General features: G+C 47.4%; 1 protein-coding gene across 1 annotated transcript in view; it reads right to left on the minus strand.

Moving 5' to 3' along the window:
- The window catches only part of NOS1 (nitric oxide synthase 1), an 87,162-nt gene that overhangs the window by 20,904 nt on the left and 47,352 nt on the right, over positions 1-18,906 (minus strand). The window contains exons 10-17 of the mRNA XM_029225398.1: positions 16,206-16,307; positions 14,186-14,380; positions 13,685-13,770; positions 11,218-11,362; positions 9,665-9,769; positions 9,069-9,127; positions 5,527-5,643; positions 1,424-1,598 (exon numbers count right to left, since the gene is read on the minus strand). Of these exons, the coding sequence (XP_029081231.1) occupies positions 1,424-1,598; positions 5,527-5,643; positions 9,069-9,127; positions 9,665-9,769; positions 11,218-11,362; positions 13,685-13,770; positions 14,186-14,380; positions 16,206-16,307 (984 nt within the window). The remainder of the gene's footprint in view (positions 1-1,423; positions 1,599-5,526; positions 5,644-9,068; positions 9,128-9,664; positions 9,770-11,217; positions 11,363-13,684; positions 13,771-14,185; positions 14,381-16,205; positions 16,308-18,906) is intronic.

The following is an 18,906-nucleotide window of genomic DNA, read 5'->3' on the forward strand; positions in this document are numbered from 1 at the left end:
TGATAGCTTGTAACAGGCCCTGCTTCTGGGATGCCCAATGTTGCCCGATTGAAGTCAAGAACCACACAATTATCTCCAGGTAGAAACAGAGCCAAGTTATCCTGGTTCTCTTTGCCTAGGAAGAGATGCTGGCACACGATTACCAACACAGCCTCCTCACTCACATATCCTTATAGCTCAGGGGCCTCAGTTTCCCCTTTTGCTCCTTTGTGAGGATGAAAAGTGTCAACGGACTGACAGAAGGTTGCACAGTCCCCTTTCTCCTGGGGCTGCTGATAACAATGCATTCCAGGGCCAAAGAAGGAGCAGGTAAAGGTGGGTCCACATTCATTGCCTTTTTCGTTTTTCCCAGGATGGCCAATTGCACCACGCCCCACATGCATATGGAGGCCATTGCTCGTTTATTCTCGACCTCATATCTAGAATAACGCTATCCAATAGGATGTCCTATCATGATGGAAACATTCTAATTGTCTACTATGGTAACCACTAGCCACTAGTGGCTATTGAGCACGTGAAATGTGGCTTGTGCAGCTGAGGAGTGGAATTTCAAATTCTGCTTAATTTACATCTAGTTGTATATATGTTATTTACAAGGTTGTACCATCACCACCACTATCCAGTTTCAGAACATTTCCCTCAACCCAGAAGAAACCCTGTACCCATTAGCAGCCACACCCATTTCCCACTCCCGCCACCAAACCCCTGGCAGCCACTAATCTACTTTCTGTCTCTAGGGATTGGCCTATTCTGGACATTTCATGTAAATGGAATCATACAGTAAGTGTCCCTTGTGTCTGGCTTCTTTCACTTAGCGCGTGTTTTCAAGGTTCATCCTTGTAGCGTGCATCAGCACTTCATTCCTTGTTACGTCCAAATAGTATTCCTTTGTACGGACACACAGCACTTAGTTTATCCATTCATCATATTTAATGTTACTTAGTTTACATTTAAATTTAAATGATCACTTGTTGCTAGTGGCTACCGTATAGGTCACTGAAGATCTAGCACAAGAGGAATAAGATTGTTGAAGCAGATCAACTGGTGAGATCTGAGATCCAGCCCGAGGCATGGCCCCCTGGTTTGGTTAACCAACACTATGTTTTTTTGTTTACTTGTCTACCAAATGTGAGTGAGGGATGGATTCCTCCCAGCCCTGAAATTCCAAGACTCTATAATGTTTTATAGAGCAACTCTTTACCCTTAATGCAGGAGGTTGGATTCTGGTTGGAAATTGTGTATCTTAGGACCACCCAAACTCATCTGAATTGTTTGAAGCTGTCTCCTGATTGGATACGTGAGGGAAGTACCAAGGATTTTCTCAAGTTTCTTCTATGTCTGATGGTTTAGGTACTCTGTCCTTGGGGGTCACTGGGGACATGATTTCTCCCCCTGGGTCTCTGAGATCTGGGTAGATGGTTACCTTGAAGACCTTCTTGGCCCAGGTCCTGAAAGCCTCTTCCTGCCCACAGAGCTCATCCCCCTCCCTCATCTTCAGGATCCTCTCCCCACCCAGCTCTTCCAGGAGGGTGTCCACGGCGTGTCCAAAGGCGCAGAAGTGAGGGTATGCCCGCGAGCCAAGGCCAAACACGGAGAACCTGCCAAGAAGACAACAGAAGTTCCAGGCTAGGGGACTAGGGAGGTGTTGCGGGGGGGTGTCTGGGGTTATGGACTGTTATGTCCCCCCAAATTCATATGTTGAAGCACTCTCTCCCAATGTGACTATATTTGCAGATGGGGCCTTCAAGGAGGTAACTGAGGTCAAATGAGGTCATAAGGGTGGGGCCCTAATCCAATAGGACTGGTGTCCTTTAAGAAGAGGGAGAGGCACCAGAGAGCTCTCTCTTTTTCTCTCCCCCCACCACACGCTCACAGAGGAAAGGCCACGTGAGGACACAGCAAGAAGGTGGCTGTCTGCAAGCCAGGAAGAGACGGCTCACCAGAAACCAATCCTACTGGTACCTTGATCTTGGACTTTTAGCCTCCAGAACTGTGAGAAAATAAATTTCTACTGTTGAAGTCCCCCAGTGCATGGTATTTTGTTATGGCTGCCCAAGCAGACAAAGACCTCTGGTATCTCCAGAAGGATGGCGTTTAGCCCGTGATGGTCAGACTACCCCAAGCTCATCTGGGGAAGGCCGTCTTTAAGCCTGGGAGCCCCCAGCCCTCTCTCCCTTCCTTCTGGTCTCTGCTAGGTATTACTGTCCTCAAGAGAAAAGTCCCAGTTGGTCCTAAGGAGGATGAGTTGGGGACAGTGGTGACCCAGAACAATTGGCTGTTTCTTGTGTGTCCACTTCTAAGCTGGACTAATTGGGGAAATGAGTCTACATTAGAGGAAGACTTGACTCTACTCATGATACAATCAGGTTAGTTTTAAGTACAAAGAGAATGAAAACCCTAGCATAGCAGTTCTAGGGGACCTGTGTTAACGAGGAGATCAGGACTTGTCATTAACTCATCCAGCGTTGGTGTGTAAACAGGTTCTTCTAAAAGGGATCGAAAGGTTTATAAATATGCTGGCTCCACCCCTTGCAATACCTGTGAAATCGATTTGCTTCACAAAGTGTCTTTGCATAGATACCACCAAGAAAGTGTCGGAGTTTGAATCAACGGGCGTCAAGTTAATGAGATTTTTCTGAAGTCTGGGAAGTGGAGGGCTGTGTCCCAGGTGGCCCCTCAGTCCTGCAGAGACTTGATGTCACATTTCCAGGACTCGGTCCTGGCTGTGGGTCTTGTCATTGGGACTGGATGGACAGGTTTATAAGTGGGATACGAACAACACCCCAGCTTGCTGCTTTCCCATGTGGGAGGGTTCCGCGGTGACTGCCAGTTCAGACAAGTCAAGGAGTGGGGCTATGTAGCCTACTCCTTACAGGGTCTGGCTCTGCTCTTGAATCTCTTTTTTAGAATGATGGAGCCAGGGTGGTGAAAGATTGCGATGGAGGATGAGGGAAGGAGGTGGGGCAAGTTGGGAAGGGACCCTCTGTTATTGGAGAATGAATTTGAGTTGGGGTCCAGGAGTCTCAGAGATCAAGTGAAGGTTAACATAGGTTAATATCTACTCCTTTTAAATCTACATTTATGCTTTTCACCTCATTCTCCTCTCCTCTCCTGCCCTTCTTTCCCTGGGGTTCCAGAGCCTTTCCAAGGGAAGGATGTGGGATTAGGTAGCATGTTTCCCCAGCAGTCCTTCACCCACAATCCTCCTTTAGCTGGATTCCTCACCTTTTCCCCGCAGGGCAGTGGCCTGACAGGTGGAAAGAGCCGGTGGCCAGCAGAGGACTGGTTAAAGGATGCAGGAAGCAGCACTTCTGCCTCCCAGCCATCCCTTAGCCTAACACAGATTTGGAAACTCTTCGCACTAGTCATGCCTTGCGGTTAAGGCATTGTTCCCCGAACCTCCAATATTTATTACGTTCGAGACACCCGCCATACTTGACTACCACCCATACTGTTATTTACTTAGTAGTGCTGTTTACTTTGCTTTTAATTTGTACTCACTGGCTATTCAAACCCACTGGTGTTCACTAAGAGTTGGTCTGGGTGATTCATTCATTAACAAGCTTCCTGATGCACCTGAAGGCCTGTGTCACAGCCACTTCCTAGGTTCACATTTCATCACAGTCTTCATCTTATGGTTTCAAAATTCCTATTTTAAGCTTCCAAAACAGAAGTTGGCAAACTTATTATACATGGGGCCAGACAGTAAATATTTTCAGGCTTGTAGGACAAGAAGGAAAATCAAAGCTATTATGTAGATACCCATATGACAAAAAAGAAAATATATTCCTGCATAATTTTGGACAAAATTAAAAATACAATAATAATAGTTGCTCGGTACAATTTTTTAGTTATATATGTCTACTAATGAGAAGAATGGAATTCTTTTTTGGGGGGATAGCATTTTGCTTAATTGGGGTTCAAAGGTAATGTTTTCTATCATCAAATAAATTGTAATTGTTCTTCTGTAAAAACCAGTCTGAGCTCATGGTCTGTACAAAAGTATACAGTGGCCAGGCTGAATTTGGCCCATGGGCTGTAGTTTGCCAACCCCTGCTCTAAGCCTTGATAGATTTAGTAAGGGAAAAATAGGTCTGACCGTCAAACCATGGATGTTTCAACGTCAAGCTAAGGAAAATGAACTGATGTCAAAACCCATCAGTTCAAGGGTGAACCCTAATGTAAACTATGGGCCCTGGGTGACAATGGTGTGTCAGTGTAGCTTCACCAGTTGTGTAAATGCACCACCGTGGTGGGGGATGCTGATGGTAGAGGAGGCTGTGTGTCTGTGTGTGGGTGGGGGTGGGGGTGGGCAGGGAGTATATGGGAAATCTGTGCCTTCTCCTCAATTTTGCTGTGAAGCTAAAACTGCTTTAAATAAATAAAGTTTATTAAGAAGCGTACTGATGGGCACTTTCCTGGTGGTCCAGTGGTTAGGGCTCGGCACTTTCACTGCCATGGCCCCGGGTTCGATCCCTGGTCAGAGAGCTAAGATCCCGAAAGCCGTGTGACTCAGCCAAAAAAAAAAAAAAAAAAAAAAAAAGAAGGGTACTGATGAAAACAATACTTGAATATCTAGGAACCCTGTGATCTCTATCGTCTGCTAAGCACTGTCCTGAGCCGGTGTGGAGAAGGTTCAGTTGGTGAAGGTCTAAGAGATTCGTGGCCGGGCCTGAACACACTGCTTACATCAAGCCTCATCTTGACCAATGTCTGTCAAACCAAGGGCTTGACATCCAGTTTTCTTTCTTTCCAAATACCCATTAAATCATATTCACAACCATTGAAATATAAAACCTCTGTCCATGTGCCATCTAAAATGCTCTCCTGGGACGTGACTGTGCTTTAGGGTGACGCGAGGTCAGGACAGTAGTTTTTTGAATCTGACTGCACATTGGAGGCAATTAGGGAGATTTAAAAAAAGAGAAAAAGCAATGCTTGGGTCCAATTTTAGACCAACTACATCAGAATCTCTGGAAGTGGGGCTTGGTTATCTGTATACTGCAAACACCTCCAGGTGATTTTGATGAGCACCCAAGGGTGGGAACCACTGGGTCATGGTAGTGTGTCCCCAGAAGAGAGGAGAATGAGATGAAAAGCATGAATGTAGATTTAAAAGGAGTAGATATTAACCTATGTTAACTTTCACTTGATCTCTGAGACTCCTGGACACCAGCTCAAGTTCATTCTCCAGTAACAGCACTTACAAAGGGAGCTCGCTGAGTGACGCGTGGGGCACTAACATCCTTCAGCACAAATGATGTGAAATTTGTGTGATGGGGCGAAACTCGGGTGACAGGGGCTCTGAAGTAGTGTGATAGGACGAGGTCACAGGAGGGGTCCAGGTAGTGTGCTTTAATGGGGGCAGGATGTCCCCAAAGAGCCAGAGTGCAGCTGGTTATTCGAGGGATAAACAGACATGGAAGGGAGACCCCCCCCCCCGCCCCCAAGAAAGAGCCCACTTTGTAACTCAGTCCAATTCCACGAGAGCCTTCGTCATCCCTGACACCCGGGCCCCTCGCTCACCTCACATTCGCCAGGGGTCCCGCGCTCTCAAAGTTGTCTCTGAGGTCCGGCCCATCGCCCGATGATTTGCGGGAGTCGGAGTAGGAGGAAACACTGTTGAAACGAACCTTGTAGCTCCTGCCAAGATGAAAGAGAGTCGGTGAGCTCTGGCTTGGAGCCCTCTCCTGGGGTCAACACCCGATGGCTCTCCAAATCACCAGTCCTGGTTCTAGGGCCTTCCTTTGGGTCTTGAGTGAGACCATAGCACACCTATGGCTTTGTCTAGAATGTATCAACTCACCCTTGCCTGCCAAAAATGACACCTAGACATCATTTGATGCTACGTGTTGGTGGTTGCCAAGGGGAGGGGGTGGGGGGAGGGATGGAGTGGGAGGTTGGGGGGAGCAGATGTAAGCTTTTATATACGGAATTGATAAACCACAACGTCCTACTGTATCAGCACAGAGAACTATATTCCATATCCTATGATAAACCATAATGGAAAAGAATACGAAAAATAATGTATATATGTGTATAACTGAATCACTTTGCTGTACAGCAGAAATTAACACAACATTGTAAATCAACTATACTTCGATAAAAAGGTATTAAAACTGAAAAAAAAAAAGTTTTGGACCACACTTGAGAGAAAGAACAGGAAGAACAGTCCATTCCTTAGCCCATCAGACCACGTTTCCTTGCTTCCCAAATTTTAATGAGTACAGGAATCATTCTGAGATCTGGTTAAGCAGCACATCCTAATTCAGTAGGTCCAGGGTAGGGCCTCAGATTCTGCATTTCTCACAGGAGATGCTGCTGGTCTCCTCTCCTCACACGGAGTAGCCAAGAACTACACTCGTGCTGTCTACTACCGTAGCCGTTGGCTGTGCGTGGCTATTTAAAGTTAAATTCACTCAAATTCAATACAATGAACCATTCTGTTCGCCACGTGCTCTAGCCTCGTGTCAAGTTCTCAACGGCCATGAGTGGTTCGTGGCTGCCGTACAGGATGGTACAGATATAGAACATTTATATGCCTGTAGAAAGGTTTATTGGATGGTGCGGGACTACCCCATTCAACATTCTCTTTCTTTTTAAAAACGTTTTTCCATTTTTAAAAATTGAAGTATAGCTGATGTACGATATTAAGTTACAGGTGTGTAATATAGTGATTCACAATTTTTAAATGTTATATACTCCATTTATAGTTATTATAAAATATTGACTATATTCCCTGGGTTGTACAATATAACACTGTAGCTTATTTTATACGTAATAGTTTGTACCTCTTAATCCCCTATCCCTGTCTTGCACCTCCCCCTTCCCTCTCCCCACTGGTAACCATCACAACATTCTCTTTCAATAAAGTTTTGGTCTTTAGACATTTCAAGGGTCTCTCACATTTCACATTTCAAGTAAACTGAAAAATGTTCAGCACTGACACAGCCTGAAAAGAGAATGGATTTCTTATGAAGTTGTTTCAAAGGGGAAGAAAGGTGTCATTGGGACCTCAGCATCAGAGGCTCAGGAGCCTCGAGATGTAAAAAAAAAAAAAAAACCATGAATGGTTTTCCAGTTTTCCTTTAAAAGTGGTAAGTCTTGTTCTCAGATAAGGCAAAGACCAAACCAAACCAAACCAAACCAAACATGTCTCCAAGAGCAACAAAACAAAATAAACCCCCAAACTAAAAAACTCCATAAAACTCTCAAATCAAAACCCCAAACACGAAAAGTCAACACACAAATCTGAGTGCAAAAGACAAAAAAAGAAATTGCACATTCTGGCAGCAGAGTTCCTAAGCTGGATGTTCTTCAAAGTTTTCGCTCCAGCATCAGGAAAGTTCTAAATATATGTAAGTGTATTTGCTGCCCTAAAAATAGTCTCACATTGAGTCACTTCTCCAAATACGTCCTGTAACATATCAGGGGGTGGCTGTGTTGTTAGTGTGGGAAGGACGGTTGACGGTTGTGGGGTAAAAATAACAGCACTTGTGTTTGTATGAGGCTTGAGGTTTTTCCAAATGCGTTCCTCTTTGTTATTATCCTTCGATCCTTGCAACAGCTCCCAGAGGTGGTTGGGGCAGAGGTAGTTTCTCCCCATTTGGCAGATGAGAAAGACGAGGCCCAGAGAGGTCAAGCAGCTTGCTCAAGGTTACTCAGTGTGTTAGTCTCACGGCCTGTGTTAGAACTCAGGTCTCCTTGAGACCTGGGTGTGGCCTTGGATGCTGCAGTATTGGGCATGCGCACACATACCTACCAACATGCACACAAGCGCTCACACCACTCACGCACACACGTGAATGCAAGGCATACACGTGCACACATTCGTGTGCACGCACATGCACAGGCGAGTGCGCGCACACACATGTTCTACCTGCGCTGGCTGTCACGGGCTGCAGCCAGACCGTGGACTTCTGTGTCACCTCGGGGGAGGGGAGGCCCTTTACGGGGAAATAAACGCAAGGGTTCCGGGTACCTAGAGGGGAGAATGGATGGTGCCCTATCTCTCCCTGAAGGAGGGGTGAGGGGGACCTACTGGAGGCCACCAGGATAGGGTGGGAAGGAGAGAGGCAGGGAGAGGGAGGACTAAGATGTTGGCCTTGAGCACAGAAGGAAGGCTGACCACCAGGGACTCAGCTGTCCCCTGGATATGGAATGTAGGCAAGTTTGGCAATGTGTGCTTGGCTGAAAGAAAACCAAGAGGGATGCTGTGCAGCACACAGCCTCTAACCACCAGCCAGCCATGGCATCCAGTGCTCAACTTAAGACCTGTTCCGTGGTGGAGGAAACACTGAGATGCTCCCACAGAAAGGTAGCTCTGTGTGCACACGCCTCATGTTCTCTACTTCGGGGGGATTTAAGGGTTTTTCAAGGGTAATTTTGGTTACGGGTGTTTGTCACCTTATGAAATATCTTTAGAACCGAACCCCATGTTAGATGCCGTTTTACCAGGAACATCTTTTGACCTCAGGCATTTTTCACCTTATGAGATATCCTTTTCTTTTTTTTTTTTGCCTGCACTGCATGGCTTGTGGGATCCTATAGTTCCAAACCAGGGATTGAACCCAGGCCCTCAGCAGTGAAAGTGCCAAGTCCTAACCACTAGACAGCCAGGGAATTCCCGAGCTATCTTTTGAGGTCAGCCTCCACGTTAGTGGATGCAACTCCATCAGATGGAAAAGTTCTAGGGAAAGAAACTCACTGATTCTGAATGTAGGTTTCCAAAGGGCGGCCATGGTAAGAACTGGTATTTACACAGTGCACAACTTTTCATAGGACGCTGACATCTGTTTTCTAATTTGATTCTTACAGATTAGAAAATTCATGCAGATGGAATAAACCCAGGGTGATGGAAAAAGAAACTCAGGCACAGGGCTGTGAAGTGACCAAAGACCAAATAATCCGCCCCAGAGGACGACAGACGCCCACCGGCTAAAATCAGTCACAAATGAACTTCAGGTCACAAAACTACCCAGAACTCAGATGTGAGCCCCAGATGCCAAAAGACAATTTTCAGTTACCCTCACAGGGTGTCATGTGACGCTGGCGGGTCTTTCACTTACTTCCTTTCCTCGTGCACAGAGTTGGGGTGCCTCATTTCCATCAAGGCGCAGCCAAATTTCTGGAGGCCGAAAGAGACAAGCAAAATGTAAGGCAGGCGTGATTAAATCTGGAACGGGGTTGGGGAGAGGCTCTGGGGACCTAACCGGCAAAAGGGGAGCCTGATGCCCGGGGGCCAGGGCATCAGGGGCTCAGGCTGGGCAGCAGCGCTGCATGTGGAAGAGGGCTGTTTATAAAGGGCTACAGGTGTGGACTCCCCTCACCTCCCCGCAGCACACAAATCCCCTTTGTGGCTTTCTACAAAAATACTGTCCCTGCTTCTTTCATCTGGAGCAGGGGACACCAAGCTCTTGATTGCAGCATCCATTCCAAAGAGGTAGCTCACTCAGGTGACAGCGTTTTCACTAGGGATCGGCTAGTCAGTGGACACCCATAGACTGAAGACTTGGAATTGTCCTATCTTGGCAGAACTTGGACCCAAACTGATGTCACTGGCTTTGAGGCTTTGGAGGATTTGCTACTGAATAGCAGGTGTAACCGATGCCCCTCTTTTCTGCTGATGGAAATACGTGCCAGAACAGGTAGAAGCTCATCTCACCTCCCCATTCTCAGGGGGGTCTCCATTTCCAAAGGTGCTGGTAACCACCAGGGCCAGAGTTTCATGCTCCAGGTGTACAATGTCATATTCTTCCATGGACATCACCTACGTGGCAGAATGGGGGGTGGGGAGAGGAAGGAAGAAGGTGATGAGAAGAGAGAAGGGGTAGGAGAGAACAAAGTGATGGGGGAAGAGAAGAGAGAGAGGAAGACGATGAGTCATCTTGAGCCATCTCCTTTGGAAGGAGATCCAAAGGTACTGGGGGCCACTATTTCCATGGGCTCAAGTGGGTAGAACTAATAGCTTGTTGGCAGTGTGGGACCTTTCTGTGGTCACCTGTGGCCTGAAGGACTACAGAGAGTCTGGGGCAATGGGTTGGCTGTCAGTAAAGACAAATCTTTTTTTTTGTTTTTTGTTTTTTTGCGGTACGCGGGCCTCTCACTGTTGTGGCCTCTCCCGTTGCAGAGCACAGGCTCCGGATGCACAGGCTCAGCGGCCACGGCTCACGGGCCCAGCAGCTCCGCGGCATGTGGGATCCTCCCGGACCGGGGCACGAACCCACATCCCCTGCATCGGCAGGCGGACTCTCAACCACTGCACCACCAGGGAAGCTCCCGTAAAGACAGATCTTGATTAAGACTCCTGGGCTTCTTACAACCAAAGGATGCTGGAATCTTCTTGATCACATTTAGGCTGGGAATGACCCAGCTGGATTTGACCAATTGTCTGCTCCGCTTCCTTTCTAATCCTCCGTCCAGCAGTGTGGAGGACCTGGGCCAAACAGGTCTGAGATACCCGCCTTAAGGAAAGATTGTTTTGCCCTATATCTTAGCATTACTTGAGCAACATTTCTCAAAGTAGGTTCTAGGGAAGGCTAGTCTCCTGAGATGCTCTTTAAAAGTAAGTGATCCGGGCTTCCCTGGTGGCGCAGTGGTTGGGAGTCCACCTGCCGATGCAGGGGACGCGGGTTCGTGCCCCGGTCAGGGAGGATCCTGCGTGCCGCGGAGCGGCGGGGCCCGTGGACCATGGCCGCTGGGCCTGCGCGTCGGAGCCTGCGTGTCCGGAGCGTGTGCTCCGCGACGGGAGAGGCCACAGCGGTGAGAGGCCCGCGTACCGCAAAAAAAAAAAAGAAAAAAAAGTAAGTGATCCATAAGCAAACATCTTTGGGAAACATTTATATTCTCTCCTCTCCTCTTCTGGGAATGATAACACGTAGGTGCAGATTAAAGGCTCTGAGAATTCCTGCAGCAAAGAAACCCACTGAATTGTATTAAAGGCAGAGCTTCCCAAACTGACTCCAGAATTGTCTTTCATAAACTTTCTAATATTTTGCTCTTGGGATGGGGGTTATGATTCCCGGACTCCTGGAGGGTTCCCAGGGAGAGAAGCATCAGAGTCCGCTGAAACATATGCAAATGTGCGTGAGTGAGTTGATGGGCATCTTCAGATGTGCTATCACCCATTCTCAAAGGATTCTTCTTTGCTGAATTCCTTCTCTCCCCTCCCCAACTTTACCATGAAGGGTCAGAGAGCTGGCACTGCCCCCTACCCACCTTGGCGTCAAAGGCATGTTTGAAGATCTCACACAGGGTTTTGGCATAAGCCTGCGATTTGCCCGTCTCTGTGGCGTACAGGATGGTAGCCTTGACCCTCTTGGCCATGGCTTGTCCCATCAGCTTGGCTGAGAACTTGACGGCTCTGGAGGGGAGAGGATGGAGAGGAAAATGGGAAATGCAGAAAGGAGGGAGGATGACACGCTGGGACTTTTGGGCAAGAACTATGATCCATGAACTTTCTCTCCTAATCTTTGATGGCTTCAGGGATACTCAAAGTGTAAGTTTAGGTGCCATATTGATCCCTTTCTTAAGTCACTCCAGACCAACTGGTCATGAGCTAACATGGTTAGTTTTATTAGTTTGTTACTTGATTAATTGATCCCGGTCTTGAGAACCTTGGTTTGCCAAGCATTGCCCCAAAAGATGATGAGTCATTCCTTCACTCATTTGTTCATTCATCAAGTGTTTGTTGAGTGCCTAGCTATGTGCCAGGCATTGTTATAGGAATGGAAACACAGAGAAATGGCTGTCATGGGGCTTACATTCGTGTGTGTGTGCATGTGTGTGTGTGAGCGTGTGCGTGCGTGTGTGTGTGTGTGTGAGAGAGAGAGAGAGAGGGAGAGAGAGGGAGAGGGTGGGGAGAGAAAGAGAGAAAGAGAGAGAGAGAGAGAGAGAGAACGAATCACTAATAAATCAGCAGGTACTGAGCTAGAAGGGATTTTAGAGGTTCATAAATCCACAAAAGAAGGACCAAGTCTGGTTGAAGCAGCCATGCACATCCAGGGTCTTGCAGAGGCTGAAACTTAACAGGCACTAAATACGTATCTATCAAAAGAAGGAATGGATTTTAAACATACTGCTACCACCAAAGCCCTGGGGAGTTTAAATGTCAAGTCGAGGCTCTTTCTAGTTAAATGGAGAATTCAGAACCAGTGTTTCTTCCTTCCCATCTATGAATGCCTGGGCTCACCTTCCGAGCAAGCATCCCTGTTCTAACTAGGAATCTCAGAGTAGACAAATTGCTAGTTACCCCCACCTGGGGATTATCGGTGGTAAATTCATCATTTTTTAGAATCAGGGAAACCACCCACGCTGCGGAGCTAAGGGGGGAGAAACAGAAGAGAATAAAAAGTGCCTGGAGGGTTCCCTTTGAATGATCAGATTGTACAAAAGCATCTATAATTAACTCCCATTGTTTCTACCCGGAACTTAACAGCGCAATTAATTCTTTAGATTTTTCCCTCCCTTCTTCCCTCAGAAACAGTTTGAACTGAACTGAAGCCAAAGGCTGCTGTCCCTGAGAATTTGTGATGCTCTTGTTGGGGAAAGAATGGCTGCTGATGCATTCTTGCTTGGCTGCAGATAAAGTTAGGTGGAAGGAGAAAGGGGAGGGAGGGAGAGAAGGGAGAGATCCTGTGGACCATATTAGTGGAGCCAGGATCTAGGTTTCAGTCCCTGCAAGATCTACCAGTCACCTGTTGAGAGCTGGACCCGAGGGGCTGAGGAAAGTGACTAAGTAGCTCGGTGCATACTAGCCCCTCTGCCAAAAAGTGAGCTCCAAATAGAGGGTCTCTGCTGAGTGGATGAGGGAGTTCTCTATCTTTAGACAGAAAGCTGGCATCCCCATTAAACCATCTGTCAACCCCACCCCACTTGTCAGACGGTCCCCTGGCTGACCACGAGTTCTTTAGGACAGTTACTCTTCAAAAGCCTTGGTCCCTAACCTGCTTCCCTCCCTCCTTTTCTCAGTGAAGTCTTATTCATTTCATTCTTCAGCTCAATTGTCATCTCCTGCGGGAAGCCCCTTTTGACCTCCCAAACTGGCTGACGTCTATTTTATGGCCCCATGAATCGTTCCTTGGTGGTAGCTGTGAGCTTCATGAGGGCGGGACCACATTATCTGGCTCATCATGGCATCTCTGGAGCCCAGCACAGTGCTGGGCACCGAGTAGGCACTTAGTATCCATTTGTTGGCTGAATGAGTGAATGAGCGAGTGAAATGAGACCCAGCCCTGGGCGAGAGGCCTCTCTAGGCAGTGGTGGGCTGGAGCCAGCTTGTCCTAGCTCCTCCCGACTCTGGCTTCAGTGACTTCCTGTTGAGAGCTTGAAATTGGCCACAGTGGGAGTATTTACACCACGGAAACTGGCAAAGGTTACAAATCTGTTATCATTATTATGGCCAACTTTACTAATTGGAGAGCTGGTTTATCAACACAACACTGTCTCCAGGACAAGAAATTAGGAAAGTGGGGGGAGGAAAGTGAGGTTGGGAAGGAGAAGAGTCATGGTGATGTTTGCATCCCAGACTCGGAGGCAAAGGAGGCACGAGGGGGTTGGAGAAAATGGAGAAATCATGTCACACAAGAGGGCAGAGGTGCAAGCATGTTTCCAGCCTTCTTTGCTGGGGCTCTCTGAATGTGGGGGCACATCCATCCCCCATCCCCACCTACTTTAGGAGACTTACTCTGCCAGCTTCTTGAAGCCAATGGCTCGCCGCTTTGTGGGGGTCCCGTTGGTACCTTTCCAGATGTGGGTGTTCCAAGGGTCAGGCTGGGAAGAGAGGACTATGGTCACTGCAGTGAGGGACCCTGGCTCCTCTTGGGAGTTGCTCAGGGCCCCCTGGGGGCTTGTGGCTGTCCAGCTACGTCCAACCCTTAGCCCTTGAAGGGAACGATTCTGTCAGTGGCGACCCCAGGGGTCCTGACACAGAGTGGCTGGTCCAGCCTCCCTGCACTGTCCGGCTAGACCTTCCCGCTCATCCCTCAGAACCCCTCTCAGACACTCTCCTCGTGACCCCGGACTACTCATTTCATCTCCATTCGTCTTTCAGCTTGAGCTGTGCTGTTCAACATGGTGGCCACACTTGAGCATCCGAAACGCAAGTTTGAGTTGAGACGTGCTCTAATCGTAACACACACACCGGATATTGAAGACTTAGCACGAAAGAGGTGGGGAGGGGCAGGACCTGGTATTCGAAGGAGGGGGTGAGTCGGTAGTTGAGCATCTCTTGGTGGAAGACGGGGGTGATGCTGCCAGACATGGGGGGCACGATCCACACCCAGTCAGCGGGGCAGCCTCCCCGGCAGTGGTATTCATTCTCCATGTGCTTAATGAAGGACTCGGTGGCAGAGTGGTGGTCAACGATGGTCACTTTGTCACTCTGTGGGAGGAGACGGGACAAGGAGTCAGGAGGAAAGAGCAGCTGGGGTATTTTGGGACTCCCCTGCCCATAGAGCAGTGTTTCCCAAAGGCTGGTCCTGGAGATGATTCTAGGCAGGTGATTCTCTGCATTGTTCTTTCAATCCTGATTAGACCCAGGAGAAACACCTCTCTTGCCAATCTTCCTCTGTCCTTTCTCCTTCTCTTTTTTTTTTTTTAATGAGAGAGGAAGCTCAGGCAACTAGAATCCAACAACTTTGTGTTGTTTCCCTGTGTGTATTTGTTTATATATTTATTTAAATTTACAATTCTCTTCTATTTATGGCAAATGGTACTGGCTCTCCATTTATGATGGTGACACAAAATCCTCTTAAAATAAACAATTTTAAGTAATAAGGATGAGTTTATTAAAATGAAAACAAGTCAATCACAGCAGAGCTGGGTGGACTGAATGTCCGCGTAACCCAGCCGCAGGGCCCGTTGTAGTCGGCTGGCTTGGATTCTCACCTTGCCCAGGCAGTGTCTTCCCTTTCTGCCCACAAAACTCTGTCCCTTTCCTGCACTTTTCTTTTCCAATCATTCATCTCACTCACACCTCTGCTGCCTCTGGCTCGCCAATCTTCGTACCAGTCCACCAAAGCCCTCCTTCATTTTCAACAATTCCTAGAACTTCACGCCTCCACGGTAGAGAGGGAAGGGAGGGGGCTTCCTTCTCCCTCATCCCATCTCAACTGGTCTCTTCCCTGGGATATACATTCCCCAGTATACCCAGTCTCCCTATTCCTGACATGGGGACCTATGGTTTATATTCATGTCTATACATGATTTGATATGTTCATTCTACTGCCTGTGGATGCCTCCCATGTATGTCTATGAGGGTCTAGCTTCCCAAACCATCACCCTCAGAGGACAGAGCTGGTCTCTACTACAGAGAGTGACCTCTATTCTGTGGGCCTCCTGGTTTGCCCAGGAGAATCCCAGATTATGCCTTTGTACTGTTACAATTATTAGTGGTGCCCCCCATTTGCTCTCAAAAGTGTCATGGTTTAGCCGATAATTTTTAAAGCTATCATACTGCATATAATAGCCTTTATCATGGAGCCACATGCATTGGGGGACCTATGCTTCTGATCATGACGATGAGTATTTGTTTCTGTTAGGTGAAAGTCTGAATGCCTAAGAAGTGGCAAGACACAGATGATGCCTGCCATTTCTTTTTTTTTTTTTTTGGCCACACCACGCGTCCTGCAGGATTTTAGTTTCCCTACCAGGGATGGAACCCATGCCCCCTGCGGTGGAAGTGTGGGGTCTTAACCACTGGACCACCAGGGAAGTCCCAGATGTTTGTCATTTCAATTCTAAAAAATCATAAGCAGGGCTTCTCTGGTGGCGCAGTGGTTGAGAGTCCGCCTGCCGATGCAGGGGACACGGGTTCGTGCCCCGGTCTGGGAGGATCCCACATGCTGCGGAGCGGCTGGGCCCGTGAGCCATGGCTGCTGAGCCTGCGCGTCCGGAGCCTGTGCTCCGCAACGGGAGAGGCCACAGCAGTGAGAGGCCCGCGTACCGCAAAAAAAAATAATAATAAAAATAAATCATAAGCAACAAGTCACAAAACCCCTATCTTTTTGCCTCTTTCTCAAATGGTCCCCACCCAAGATCCATCATGGGGAGAAAGGCATGCATGATGGGAAGTACACCTCACTGGTAGGCAGATCCCTGCAAGGATGGTTCCTGGAAGCTGGGCTCTTGACCTTCTGCCCCGAGACTCTGAAAGGTTTCAGTTCCCCTTTGAGGCTTGGCAGCCAGGAGGTGTGCCCTGGCACTACCTGGAAGCTGTACAGCACTGCGATGTTGATCTCCACCAGCGCCTGGTCCTTCCACAGGGAGGATGTCTTCCTCATGTCCAAGTTCATCTTCTTGGCCACTTCCTGAAAGGGGAAGGAAACACAGACTCATAGGCTGGGGCACCTCTGGATTTCAGACTAAAGAGGGACAGGGCTAGAGTCACCAATGAAATTCTTAATTAATTCATCAACTCATATGCAGACTAATTCACTTACTCAAATTTTTTTTTTTTATTGAGGACCCACTGGTAGCATCAAGAGTCTAGAGGGACTTGGCTGGACCTTTTATTATTGAGCTTACCTTCTAGTGCGGGAGAGAAATAGTTAATATTGTGATGAGTGCTAATTCCTAGGAAGAAAATAAGGTGAGGAAATGGGATAAAGAGGGATATGGGGGCAGGATGAATTGAACCAGGATAGTCAGGGAAGGACCACTGCAGAGGTGGCATACAGGTGAGTCCCAAATGATAAGAAGAAGCAAGACATTTGTAAATCTTGGGAGGGAATGTTCTATGCAGAGAGAACAGCATATGCAAAGACCCTGGGGTGGGATCAGGCTTGCACTGAGGTACAGAAAGGTCAGTGTATTTGGAGGGTAGGGAGCCAGGGGGAGTTGGTGAGAGAGAGATGCAGGACTGGTTACGCTAGATGTGCTAAGGAGTGAGGGTTTTGTTCCAAATATGATGAGGAGGGTCTTTGGGGGACTTTAAGGAGAGATGTGGGTCTGGGAGTGACATGAGCTGCTTTCTAGTAGGAAAAGCTCTCCACCCATCCTGGTCCATCTCCAGAGTGGCTACTGCCTGGAATCTAGATCATGGGTATTTTGAGTTCATGGGGATGCCTGCCTACTCCACTTGACAGATGAGGAAACTGAGGCTCAGAGAGCTGCAGAGACTTGCTCACAGGCCACAGAGCCAGTTAGCCTCGGGGCTGGAGCCCAGGGAGATGCGTAACGCCCAAGACCTGGGAGCGGCTCCCCAGCCAGCAGATTCCTTTAGCAAAACTATTTGGAGAAAACAACTCCTGACATTTAGGTTACAGCTCCAGCTAAGCTGATGTCAGGAGTAGGGAAGAACCAATAGCACATCCATTAATTAGAGCCTGGCTTCTCACTTCCTCTGTCAATTCCAGTCACTTGTGGGAACCTAGGTCTCATTATGGGGTTAGAATGTGAAAATTTCTCCAGTTTGGGTAAATCACTTCCCAGCCCCAGATGTCAACATTTGTACATAATGGCAGTTAGAACTGGAAGGCTGGGGTGGGAGCGTGTCTCATTTAAGTTACCCAGTGACTACTCTTTGCAATTGAAATGTAAGCAGGGATCACGAAAGCAGACATTAATTTACTCTTTTGAGGCTGAGGTGTTAGGGTCTGTTTGGGGTCTTTTAGCGATGATACAAACACAGAGAGTAAGAAATTCGCTGCTTTACACAAATACATATAAAACTTGAGTTATTTTATAAAAGAAGAGAGTGTGTACAGCCAGTCATGCTGCTACTGTTACTTCTACAGCATTATTTTGGTTAAAAGAATAGAAATTAGTTGCAAGAAAGTGCAAAAATATATATATATGACTTTAAAAATTCCCAAATATTACTTGAGCCACATTTCTGTGGAAATGTTTTTTCCTTTCCTGCCAGGAGTTTGTATAAATCAGTGGCTTCCCAGTAGAGTCTTCTGGGGAGCTTTGAAAATTACTGGTGCCCGGGCTCCACCCTGGAGCACTTTCATCCAAATTCTGGGGAGTGGGACCCCAGCATAATAAAACTCCCTAGGTAATTCCAGTGTGTGGCGAGGCTGAGGACCCCTGGTTCTGTTTTCCAGGCCAGCACCCATGGAATTTTTAAAAATTGAGATAAAATTGACATATAACATTATGTGTATTTCAGGTGTGAGAGATATTGGTTTGATACATTTATATATTGCAATATGATTACCGCTGTAGGGTTAGTTAACACCTTCATCCAATCGCATCATTACCATTTCTTTTTTGTGGTGAGAACAGTTAAGATCTAGTCTCTTAGCAACTCTGAAATTTATAACAGTATCATTGTTGAGCATAATCACTATGCTGTGCATTAAATCTCCAGGAATTATTTATCTGCTAGTTGCAGGTTTGTACACTTCCACAACATCTTCCCCAGTTCTCCTGCCCCGCCTCCCCAGCCCCTGGTAATCACCACTCTACTCTCTGTTTTGGGGAGTTTGGCTTTTTTAGATTCCACATATACGTGAGATCACGTAGTATTTGTCTTTCTCTGTCTGATTTATCTCACTTAGCATAATGCCCTTAAGGTCCACCCAGGTGAACACCCATGGATTTTAACAATTTAAACCTCACGCTTGTTTCCGAGTTCGAATTTTGCCCTGTGCTTTATTTACTGTGTGACGTAGGCTCAGCATTTAACTTCTGTTTCTCAGTCTCCTCTTTTGAAACAAGGCCAATCACAGCAGACTGTGGTTCCAGACAACATTTGCTGACAAAACCACAGCAATCCTGACGCTTTCACCAAAGTAGAGCTCCAGGGAGCAGTCCGCCTCAGCACTCTTTTGTAGATCAGTATGACTCAGCCCTGGAGAGAATCAGAACCTCCACCCAGAAATGTACATGGTGGGGAATCACTGTCAAGCCTTGTTTTTTAAGAAAAGAGACCAAAAATGTCCCATGTTCATGGGTCGTTCT

This window comes from Monodon monoceros, unplaced genomic scaffold (genome assembly GCF_005190385.1).
Source record: "Monodon monoceros isolate NGI ecotype Baffin Bay Population unplaced genomic scaffold, NGI_Narwhal_1 Super_Scaffold_1, whole genome shotgun sequence".
Taxonomy (NCBI): domain Eukaryota; kingdom Metazoa; phylum Chordata; class Mammalia; order Artiodactyla; family Monodontidae; genus Monodon; species Monodon monoceros.